The 12,518-nt window shown below is 39.5% G+C and overlaps 1 protein-coding gene across 14 annotated transcripts in view; it reads right to left on the minus strand.

Annotated features, from left to right (window-relative positions):
* Positions 1 to 810: 810 nt before the first annotated feature.
* The window catches only part of CELF2 (CUGBP Elav-like family member 2), a 587,695-nt gene continuing 575,987 nt past the window's right edge, over positions 811 to 12,518 (minus strand). For 10 of the 14 annotated variants that reach the window (XM_049885073.1, XM_049885069.1, XM_049885071.1 and 7 more), the window contains 4 exons: positions 11,746 to 11,943; positions 6,192 to 6,335; positions 2,558 to 2,729; positions 811 to 1,145 (listed from right to left, as the gene is read on the minus strand). In XM_049885073.1, coding sequence (XP_049741030.1) covers positions 2,602 to 2,729; positions 6,192 to 6,335; positions 11,746 to 11,943 — 470 coding nt within the window. In that variant the 3' untranslated portion in view covers positions 811 to 1,145; positions 2,558 to 2,601. The remainder of the gene's footprint in view (positions 1,146 to 2,557; positions 2,730 to 6,191; positions 6,336 to 11,745; positions 11,944 to 12,518) is intronic. The other 4 variants (XM_049885072.1, XM_049885074.1, XM_049885077.1 and 1 more) reach the window with 1 other exon arrangement.

Consider the following 12,518-nt stretch of genomic DNA (forward strand, 5'->3'; position numbering starts at 1 on the left):
TACTTCTCACAAGAAACACACTGAAGCTCTAGGAAGGAAGTACCTTTGGAATTTGGCACTATATATTTTCACTTTTTTTTCTTTAAAAGAAAAAAAAAAAGATCACATTTTGCTGAACACAAACACATCTAAATAGTCCACAATAAAAAAAAAAAAAAAAGACATCAATGCTTCACAAGCCAACACAAAACTTATTCTGGAATAGTTTTTTTTTTTTTCCCTCACATGAAATTTTTTCTTAAGCAAACAACTTTTTTTTTTTTGAAATTCTTTTTTGTTTTAAGTAAACCAATTCTAAACTTGTCTTATCAACAAAGAACATTAAGACCATAAGACTCATGAGGAAACCACAACTTAATTCGCAGAAGCACCAACGTAACACAGTTTACAGTAACCTTTCTCCTGTACATTGAAACAGTATAAAATATAGGTCATTTCATGTGCATTAAACGATGGATTGTCTAACTGTGAGTCAGTTCAGCAAAAGGTGACACAAATAGGTAGCATTTGCCCCAAAACAGGGTAAATATTTTCTTATACTAATCTACAAAAAGTGGTTCTATATATATATCTTAATGAGAAAGTGAGCCACCTAAAATGGCCTTATCAAAAAACTTTACACTGCCTGAAAAATGTAAAAACTATTACAGACCTCTAGAGACTTAAAATCAGACAGTTTTTTTCTCAAACTGTTTTTGGAAGTAGTCTGTTAGAAACCAACATTCTGTGTCCCTGGACACATATTGCTATTGTTACCAGTGACCGGGAAGAATGCCAATCCCTGTATAATACTTTCAAGTCTGTTTTATGAAAAAAAAAAAAAAAAAAGAAAGAAAGAAAGAAAAAAAAAAAAAAGAACGAAACATTTTTGCCACAGGTTTTTTTTTCTATAATTAATTTGTCTAATAATAAATTTCAGTCTTGCATGAATGCAGCAATGTTTTTCACATTGACTTCCCAGAATTCATAGCTAGATGAGGTCACATGCAAATTTCAAAGGTCAAACTAGATCAAAGGTCAGTAGGAGAACCAAATATGATGTGAGGTCAGAAAGACATCAGAAACAATGACGGGACGATGAAACTTTTTTTGAGACGCCACAGGGACATGCTAGGCAAACGATGAACTAACGGGCATGAAGATGTCTAGGGAAAAAACAAGGAAGAGTAAAAAGTTACACAGAATCTATGCAGCAACAACAAAATCACTTTTAAGGATGCAGAAGAAAAACTAATTAATGCAAATCTTAGGTCATTAGGGAGTCTACGAGCCATTCACGTAATTTGCATTTCTTACGATCTTTATCCACAGCACAATGAAACCCCAAGAGAATCCATCCAGAGAGAGGGAGAGAGAGAGAGAGAGAGAGAGTGAGAGGGGATGGATTCAGGGTGTTTTGGGGTGAGGGACTGGCAAGGGACAGGGGAGAAGATCCAGTTTCAACGAATATAACGTACGGGGAAAGTCAGACGACCAAACTTTAAACTAGATAATGGAAGTTACAAACAAAATCATCAGACAGATACAAACAACAAGAGGATAAAGCATGAACTTTAGGTCTAGGGTTCAACGGTGAAAAAAAGCCCATTCCTAGAACAATTCCTCTAGAGACTACTTCAAAAGGATCTAGCTAGCACAGAGAACTGCTCTTTAGGTATCCAATAAGTTAACAATAGGCAATAAATAACTTCCATTATTTCTGAGGCAGTAAAAATTTTGTATAAAAATAGAAATGCTTTTTTTACAAATAAAATTTACAGGCCTGTGGCTTACTTTTTTATTTATGTATTATTTGTTATTATTAAATTTATCTTTCAAGAAACATCAAGTATTTTCACTCATTTTTATTTTATTTTTAAACCCTGTAGCTTTAAGAAACAGATCTCTAAATCTTTTTTTTTACATTAATCCTTTCTAAAAACTAAAACAACAAAATAGACAACCAGTGTAATAATCTGACCAATAAATGTCATGTTTCTTTGAACCCTAAAATAAAATCCTACTTATTAAAACAAACCAATGTAGTGGAAAGATGTTTTGTTTGTTTTGAGTAAGTGCTTCTGGCTTTTCTCTCACCCTAAGCCACCACATTAACCTCTAAACAGCTGGTGCCCTCCTCAGGCCGTAGGCAGCCCAGACAAGGAGGGGTGGATTCTCCAGGCAGTGCGTTCAGGGCACCAGTGGTTTCAAAGTTAAAATTGCACATTAGCATTCGTTTGCCTTTTAAATTCTCAAGATGTCATTTATTTGTCTGTGTATTTTTCTTTTAAAAAAGCAAAAAAAACCAAAAAAAAAAAAAAAACCCAAAACTTAAAAAAAAATAAAAGGAGATTCAAATCGCAGAACACAGGAGAGTACAGCGAGTGGCACAAGTGGAGGAGGAATTTACTTGATAAAAACAAGGTAGCCCAAGTTTTAATTATGGCGAACTGGGTGGGTGGAATGGGTGGGGGGATGGAGGCCTTATTGTAAAAATAACCGTCTCTCTTGGTCAAAGTTGGCAATGTGGTCCTCCTCTGCCTTCCCTGTTGAGGACAGGCTGGCTTGTGGGACTTACCCTAAGAAAGCTAAAATAAGAGCAGGGAGCCTCTGGGGTTAAGATCAGTAAGGTTTGCTGTCATTTTTGGAGCGCTTCAGTTGGACCTTCAAGCGTTTCATGCCAATCTGAAAACCATTCATAGCCTGGATAGCAGCTTGTGCAGAAACGGGATTGTCGTAGCTAACAAAACCTGCAAAACACAAATGGGAAAGAGGGAGGGTGGGAATAAAGATAGAGAGGAAGATAAGGGTTAGAAAAGGGAGACCAGGGCTTCATGGGATAACTGGCACAGCATAACTGGAAATTGTAGTAATATGTGGCAATCTCATGGTCTCAATTCAACTCTACTAAGTTTATTGTGTGCCTACCACGAACGGACAGGGCATGTTTTAGGGGCAAATTGGTAATGTCCACTGACAGGCAGTGAAAGAGCTAGCTGGATTACCAATTTTGTATCACATAGAACTGCCCCCTCCCCTGCCCCCAGCAAGGTTAAAATCTGAAACTTAGTTGAGTGAATTTAGTCTTTTTATTTACTGATCTCAGTCAAAACCATTCTCTTAGAATCCTTCCAGAAGGAGCCCCAGGTACATAGGAAAGCATTGCTCATATAAGCAGTGGTATAAATATTCTGGGGCTGGAAGGCCCCCCAGGGGCTCGAAACAGAGTATGGTGCCAAAGACCTTTACTGGCTGTCATTCCACTTTTCTACATATATTCACAGACCAAGCTCACTTGATTTTTAACATTTTTGGGTTATTACTGAGAGGAACCCAGAGAAATTCTGGGCTGTTGTCCTTATCTTAGTTTCTATTTTTAAAAAAAACCAATGAATTCAACTGAATAGAAATTACTACCTTGTACCCTGAGGTCGCTATGAGTCGGAATCGACTTGATGGCACTGGGTTTGGTTTGTTTTTTTTTTACCCTAAGAGGTCTTGGGGAAAAAACGGTGTAAACAGCTCAGAGCTCTGGCAACCATCCTAACAAGAGTTCCAGCATCTTTCTCTGTAGCAACAATCATCACCAAAAAAAGTAGGTGGGGCATGCTTTTGAAAAAGAACTAAGGTATCAAATAACAATGATTCTCTGCAAAGACCCAGAAACGAGAATTCTGATCATATAGTTTATTCTAACATTGGGGATGGGGGTGGGTGGGGACGGCAGTTCAAGCAAAGCTTTAGTGAATGCTGAGGACAGAGTACTGAGGTTGTACAGTTCCTGCTAATTTTTGGTACTGTAAGGAAGCTATTATACTGATTTAATTCCAGTTCTGAACATCAGCTGTTCAGAAAGTTCTATACTAAGCTTCTCCATCTATCTACTATTAAAATTTAAAGCTAAAGAGAAAATTCCTTTACAAAGTAGAGGAGAAAGAAAAGGATATAAATATACTTTCCACAGAGTTTTTTCCTCAGCTCATGAAAATGGGCATATGGTATAAGGCAGAAAAGCTTCTCATAGGCAGCTGTTTTGGAAAATGGTTGTTTAAATTTTCATTAAATCTAATTCCCAATAAATATCTTCTGAAACCCAAGATTGGGGCTCTGACTTTACTTCCTCCTTTCCCTCTAGGTCTTTAGTCAGAAGTAGCAAGATATAGAATGGAAACGGATCAAGGGTAAGATGGATAATGCAGCCTGGTCAACATTTAAGAATGAAAGAATGGGATACCATCTTATAACTAGCAAACCTGGAGTCCCAGGAAATTAGGTTGACTGGCTAAGAAACCTGGGTATGGGATGGTAGGGCTTTTAAATAAAAAGTCATAATGTTAAATGCAATTGGCTGCTGATACAGCTTGCATTATTACAAACACATTGGTTAAGTAGTTTGTGGGCACAATCTCTTTTCAAGGCAGTAAATATCTTCTTAAAATCAAACCACGAAGCACAATCCCTTCCAATGGCCAAATCAATCCAAGGCATTGTTTAGCTATGAGAAATATAAAGGTCTGGCTGCAAACCTTGCACAGGGAAGCCTCCCAAAGGTGAGCTCATACCCACACACACATACACACACACCCTATATAACAATTTAATTTCCATCTCACTCTCTCAGGAACCATTATGAGGGGGTTTATATAGTTGCCACAGCAGCAACAATAGTGTAATGGGTTCAGGCTGACAGCCTTTGTACTAGGTTAAAAACAGTGACTTTAAATGGCTAACATACTAACTCCCCTAACAACAGAGGCTTCAGACCTTCCTGGGTGATAGCAAGAAATTAGAAAGACATTACAATAAGGAAGTTTAAGAAGCCAAAATATTCTCTTTGGACTGGTTATCCATTACCAGTTTTTGGCTGTTTGAGAACCACCCCTTATCTCTGATGCTTTTCTTTACACCATACTATTTTATCTGTGTTTTCTCTGGCCCATATCTGTTCTATTTATTTTATTTTATGCTGTTACTACCTACTACCCACATGAGTTATTAAGAGGCAGGAACGATGAAGACACATGTTCTATCTCAAAATGGGCCAGAGCTTGCCAAGAGAGTACATTCTGGCCTCTAAAATAATTTGGGGGCCAAAATGGTCCCCCAAATAAAACAAAGGATAGATTTAGTGAATGCCATCCTCCTGATGTAAAACATTAGCGTATAGACCAAGCTTTCCATACTCTTTCAGGGAACGAAGAGGCCATGGGATGCAGAATCCCGGCTGCCTGTGGAAGAATGGCGTGGTAAGTGTGCACTGGGGAGCTGGGCTTTGTAACGTTCAGATAATATCCGCATACATCTGTGCGCTCTGTCCATCCAGGCAGCCCCTGCCAAGGCTATAATCTCAAATTCTGGCCCTTGAATCTGGTCATGATACAGTGTTTTCCGTAACCACGAGATGTATCACCTGCCCATCCCTGTGTACGTGGAGATGCTATCCGGCCGGCAGCCTGAACCATATCCCCAGTGCAAATACACCGAAACCTGTGAGAGCCAGGACTCAACGGGAATGCCTTGTCTGGGAATGCCTTGTTTTTCCGAGTCTCGAAAGTCTTCAGCCTTTAACGGGGTGCAGCCTTATCACTTTTCTATAGCTCGGTTTTAGCTGAAAATATTTGAGTTTTCCTTCTCTGACAGGTTTTCACCTTACACAGGTTTGGCTTTCGCAGGTTTTACTGCATATATAGTTATGAGAGAGTGTGTGTATGTATATCAACCTGCTGACAAATCAGGCCCCAACCATAATGTCTGAGTCATATTAAACCTGGACGGGTAAGGAAGTAGTTGCAAAGTACCTGCAATAAGATTCTGTATTAGGAAAGTCTAAACTACAGTCTGTTAACTGTATTTCCAGGTGATAGTTTGTGGTTCAATATGGGGCTTAAAGAAATTGTTGTTGCTCTGTAATGAAAGATTACTGGATATATGTAAGGCTTTAATAGTAAATTACCTAATGTTTAATAAACAACGTTACCTAATGTAGGGGGCACTTAGCTTAATTTTCCAGGTCTTTCCTTTTTACAATCCCTCACCTTTTTTTGATTAAACAACTTGGCCCAAATATGCTTACATGCATCCAAAAAATTAGGAACCACCACCAAACAGGGCCCTATCCTGACTTCTAAAATATTTGCCATTTGCATTTTCCTTTCCATGACTCCTCACTTGGGAACCTACTATAATATTCTAACTTGGTTTCTTTTGCATACCAAAGCACTTGCTCAGGTTGGTCTGTTTGTCAATGAAGACTTTCGCAGAGATAACATTTCCAAAAGGCATGAACATCTGCAGAATGTCTTGGTCTCCAAACTCCTGTGGAAGGTGGTAAATGAAGAGGTTTGCCCCCTCTGGACCTAAAGAGAAAAAAAAGTCCGAGTAAGGTATCCCTTTTGTCTTAGTTGTGAAGGCCTCTTCTTAGGAACACTGTAACAACAGATAGGCTAAGCATTTGGCTTTCCCTCGTAATAGAAGAGAACAACAAACAGATGGATAAATGTCAAGTGCTGATATGACTTTCAGGAAAGCCATTATCCTTCAGATTGTTCTGATTTCCAAAGAGATACTGGTTAAGAATGGCTTCCTTTTCAGTGATCATCTTCTGTGGGTCCCATTTGCTTAGTGCACATTAGCACACATTTTTAATCTCCTCTTCATGGGGTAAAGGTAAGTGATGGAATGCGGAAGGCGAATCCAGGCAAAAATTGCTACTTTCCTGGATAGCCATATAGCCTGGTAGGAGAGAGTATCCTGTGCTTTCTAAACAAATTGCAGTAATTTACAATAACGGATAGAGTAGTAATGCTGCTTGGGTTCTGCAATCATTTACCTAATTATCCAGCCAGTTTTGATTTGCCAAATCTCTTAACACACAGTCTAATAATCATCTTTATTAGAAATGGCTGGCAATGAGTCAAGGCAGGGGAAAAAAAAGGTAGCTGGAGTCTCACAACTGTGATAGGAATTACACCACTGGGAATTGCCTTGGAAATGAGTGCAGTGGATACAGAAGCTTGTCAAAAAATAAGCTAAGCCAAGCTCTTTACTCTTAGCCATCGATTTCCAGAAAATTCAAGAAACAAGGGCAGAATACAGAAGACCTTAGCTATACTAGCTGGAAAGGTAAACTATCCTAAATTCCTCTCCATTTCACTCTTCCAACTTTCCCCACCTGTACAAGAGCTATCTGAAAGTTAAAACAAGCAAAAAGGCAAAGGAGAAAGGGAATCCAAAAGACCCAGCGGAAGGGAATCTGCTAGCACGTAACAGGCTAGAATGCTTCCAAGTCAAAGGGTTAGGAGTGGTGGCAGATTCTTCCCTGGTTGGTTCTGGAGAGACACCAGAACTGGATAGAGAGTAAGGGCAGGTATGTGTCTCAGAGATCCGGGGTATGGTGTCTGGCAGGGAAGGGAGCTCACAGTACTGGTGAAATCATTTCTGCAGCTGGTTCACAAGGCCTCAACTGGCATTCACAAGGGAAGAACCAGGACTGCCTGCCCCTTTGAAACAGGCTACAGTGAGTTCCCTCAATAGCAGCAGGGTCATGTGGGGTGGGGTGCCTATGAATATGGCTTGGAGAAAAATAAAATGTGGGTAAGAATTTTTTTTATAAAAATGAAACAGAACATCTTGCAAGGAAAAGTCGACCAAGTTTCTTTCCACAATAAATAATCATAAAAGAAAAAACATGTTCTCACGAACGGGATTTTTCACAAAGAAGGCTTCTTGAGACAAATTTTTGAGTCACAGAGATGAAGCATTTCTTCCTTATTTAAGTGCCTACACGGCTACTTTAACTTTCTGTACCTCTCACAATTTCCACAGACATATGAAGCCCTGGTGGCATGGTGGTCAAGAGCTCGACTGCTAACTGAAAGATCGGCAGTTTGAATCCACCAGCTGCTCCTTGGAAACCCAATGGGGCAACTCTACTCTGTCCTATAGGGTTGCAATGAATTGGAATTGACTCAATAGCAACGGGCTATGCAAATGCCAGTGCAAGGGAGATGGTCTGTATTTTAAAGGAACATAATTGCAGGGCTTAGGTCCCCAAATGTTTCCTGGTTTAAAAAAAAAAAACTCTTAAAAATTCAAAACTTAATGTGAAGAGATGCAAAAATAAAACACTAGAAATGAGTTCTGAATGCTACTGTGCCATGGAAATCTTTTGCAATATGTATATAGGTCAAATTTGGTCTACCCAGATTTAATGTCCCTTCTAAATAAAAGATCCAAAGGCACAAAGGAGGATTAATGGGACCCAATTTGAACTGTGAAGCACATCTTACCTCCTGAAGCCTGGAGAGAAAATGCAATTTTAATGTACCAAGACAGAGATTACTGGCTATGATGGAATAATCCTGACATTCTAGAATGCTGCACTTTCTGACTGTACCCATATCAGAAAGGGGGACCAAGAAAACACGGAGACAGGTAAACAAGCCCAAGGAGGCCATCTACTTTTGTCCATTTTTCTCATGAAAAGATGCCAACAGCATCTCCTCCTGCTGGCCTCCCAGTTTTTTAATCACCAAGAGATTGTTTGATTTTGCAACCCCTCCCCCCACAACTTTAACATTAATATTAGAAAAAGGTGACTACCTTGTATGGGAATTAAGGCAGAGTTTTTTTTTTTTTTTTATTGCCATAGGCATCAAGGGTAAAAACACACACACATATATACATACATATAGAGGATTCTACCTGTGTATCATTCTCTCTTCTTCCCTAAGTAGTACTAAAAACCTGTTAACAAATCAGCCTTTAGTCAGATTTCTCCTAGTACAAGTTATTCTAACTTGTTAGTTATCTGTTGTATTATTGGTCCCAGCTGGTTGGGGTGTTCATGTTCTGTATTTCTCAGAGGCCACGAGATCCGCAGAAAGCACCCGGGATGGCTGATGGGAATAAGGCTGCAGCAGACTGGTGGCTCCGCCCCCTTCTTGGAAGGCTCTACCTACCTGTGTGTGTCTTGCAGATAAAGGCAATGCGAAGGCGTGAAAGAAGCTACAGGATATTGAGGAGTGGCAAGAAGAAGGGCGATCAACTTTCCTGGATTTAGATCTATAGGGATACCATAACCCTTCAGAAGATTTAGCTGGGGAAAAAAATTAAAACCATTTTCTTTCTAAAGCCAGAACTGCTTGTTCTCCTTTGGGAACAACATCTACCAGGATACATGATTAAATATGTCAAATGAACTTTTAACTCTTTTCACTAGCAGACAGAACTGTAGAGCAGCAAAGCTAGAAGTTGATTTAATATTGGAATTCATTATGGGATACTACCCCTCCCAGTACAGTTGTTGTACGCCCCGGAGTCAATTTCTGACTCATAGTGACCCTGTATGACAGAGTAGAACTGCCTCATAGGGTTTCCTAGGCTGTCATCTTTACAGGAGCAGATCACCAGGTCTTTTCCCCGGTGGAGCTGGTGGTGGGTTTGAACCATCGACCTTTTGGTTAGCAGCTGAGCGCTTAACCATTGTGCCACCAGGGCTCCTTTGCTCAGTGTAATCTTTTAAATTATGTTTTACTTAAACTAATACTAAAATGGTTCAAATTTCTCGAGCACGGGTTAACTGGGTGAGCAGACAGTGATCAGAAGGATGTATGAGAAGGTGGGGGAATAATTAAAAATAAAAACCAAACAAACAAGAAAACATCAAAAGTAAAAAACCCTTAACCATGCTAAGGGCAGCCCACATATCTAAATATGAATAATCAGAAGCTGGCAATAGTTATTTTGAACTATCTTATGTTAATCCCAGGGGGTAAGTACTGTACAAGCAATCTCTAAAATTCAAGGCAAGGAGATTTTAGGGCAGTGTGCTGGGGTGAAGCAAGAGAAATGTGTTTGAGGGCCTAGACTTTATCTTCATACCGGTGAACCTTCAGTCTTCTGGTGACTGACGTTTCCTCAGTGACACAGGCTATATATAGTTTGCTGTAAGGTCCAACTAGACAATGGGGAAGTGACCAACATTCTCTAACACACGTGTGGGAGAATTAGCTTTTATGGCCTCTGAGGGTATCGTTATTTTACAGGACCCCTCCCACTGCTCACATTTATCACCGTGGTAGACAAACCTGAGACAAAGGGCCTAATACAGGTTTTTCTTTGGAAGACATGTGGTGCTTATGATGCAGGAGCTCCTTCACATGCCTGGTGAAACACAGTTGTCTGAACAGTTTGCCTGTTTTAAAAACCTACAATAACAATCACGGCTAAGAGTAAAGAGAAAGCAGACATGACGAAAAATAACAAGATTCTCATCTTTCATTTTTAATGACCTTTGTTATTTATAAACAGAAGAAACCTTTTCCTTTCTATTTTACACATGAGCATCTTTTAAGCTGTGTCCCCTTAAAATTTACAACTTTACAAAGTAAGACAGTTCTATTTCTTACAGAATACCATGTTTAAAGTCAAAGTATTCAGAAAAAAGCAGTTTGGAACTAGGGCGTGAAGGGAAAGAAGAAGGGAAAAAACTTTTTAAAAATTCTGCTTCAGTACTTCTCTATTCTAACTTCTTTTCCCAAATTCTAAATAAGTCAGAAAGAGAATAAATAGCATATTGCAGACTTTGCTTCAAAGCAACCTCAATTAAAGAGGAAGAAACCACAAAGAAGAAAGAAAAAGAGAAAAGCTATCCTTATTTGGACTAGCTCATTAACCATTTTACAATTAGCTTTAATTTATTCTTAGCATTAACTTCCTGAAGTTTATTTTGCTTTATTGGCAGAGAAGCAAGGCAATCAATCACTTATTTGCTTCCCCAGAAGACTCCCAATTAAACAAAAAACAAGTCAGTTCTAACAGTAGGTCTTATCAGTAACCTAAAAACTATTGCCTACATAATCACAGGGTATTTAGATGCTGAAAAACCTAAGAAATGCAGGAGAGAGCGCTTCACCCACAGAAGACTGGACAGATGAAAAGTTTGTTTTTAAGGGCAGGGTGGGGTAAGGGGGAAAGAGAAAAGGGGTGGCCCTCACTGATTTGGGAAAGAGGGTTCCTGGCAACTTTTTGATGGCAGCAACTAGCATGTAATGGTGGATAAACACACAATGCATGGAAATTCATCTTAAGAGATAGATGAAAAATTAAATCGAAAGATAAAAGACTTTTATAAGACTTTATGTTATAAAAGAAAGGTAAGTCTGAATGTAAGATTGAAATAAATGGTTTAGGCCTGTCAATTTTCTTTAAACAAACAAGAACAGTAAAAACACAACCACCATTTCTGTGAAACCCTTTCAAGACCCAATTATTTTCTGTTAAACGAATTTTTTGTTGATACCATGTGTTTTCAGTAGTGGAATGCATGTTGAGTCACTGAGTGTGTTTAAATTTTTGGTTGGTGATATAGATTTTGAGGAATATTATGTGAAAACATGAAAATTCACAATTTATCTAGCCCACTGGTTTTCTGTAGCAGGCTTTATTGTGGGGTGCCTTCCGTTTGGGTACATCGGAACCTCTGATTTTGCCTAATATCCCAGCTATTTTGCTTCAATGAACGTTTCTTCCTCTTTTCACTATTACACAAGTCCCCACTGTAGGGAAGCAAATACTTACACTGGGAAAACTATATTCCCAAAGAATTCCAGAGTCATAAAAAGCAGGTGAGATACCGTATGTTCCACAAGTCACGCAGGGTTATAATACTGGCTCAATTTAGTTTCTTTGAACACTCTAAAGAAGAACGTTGCCCGCTGGGCAGGCCACACCAGGCCTTGCGCGGGAGCCGAGGCCGGCACGTACCTTCCTTCTGGCTGCCTGCAGCGCTCTGCTGTTGCAGTAAGCTCTGGCTGTACAGAGTGGGCAGTGCCGCGGCTGCGTACTGCTGAATTCCTGAGTAGGCCTGGGTGAGGGCGTCCATGGTGCCAGCCGTGCCATTCGTCAAGCCCGTGGCGCCAAGTCCTCCATTCAGAGCCGCCATACCTGAGAGCATTTGAGCAACTTTACAAAAAACCCAACAATAGAGAAGAGAAATAGCACTTATTCATTAGTGCTTTCCAAAGGAAGTTAGAGAATCATTTGACACAAATACAACAGCATGAGCATGCAGCTAGCACACCAATTACACCAACAGGAAATTAAAAACAAACCCATGAAATAATAAGTCGTAACGATGGCAAATATAACAAAAACAAACTAAAACAAAACCCTGAGCAATGACAGCCCTTACTCCCTAGGTCAGTGATCAAATTCACTGAGGTACTACAGTTCGACAATACATCTTAATGCCATGCAATGTGCTACTGGCAAGTACTGTTGCTATCTTCTTGAAATAAAACCCTTCTGATTCTTAGAGCTTAGAAGCATGTTTAAAAAAAAAAAAATAGTGGCAGAGGCCTGTAACATCTGTACACGCAAATCCATTTACTGGGCTCTCTGAGGAGTCATGGGATGCTCAAGGGGTTGAGGATGAAAGGATAAAATAAAACTTCTCCCTTAAGCTGTCCAACAAGGAAATGGCAGAGAAGACAAGCTCTGTACTGTATAAACCAGTGAGTCAGCAGTTTCATTTACTG

This window comes from Elephas maximus, chromosome 4 (genome assembly GCF_024166365.1).
Source record: "Elephas maximus indicus isolate mEleMax1 chromosome 4, mEleMax1 primary haplotype, whole genome shotgun sequence".
Classification (NCBI taxonomy): Eukaryota; Metazoa; Chordata; class Mammalia; order Proboscidea; family Elephantidae; genus Elephas; species Elephas maximus.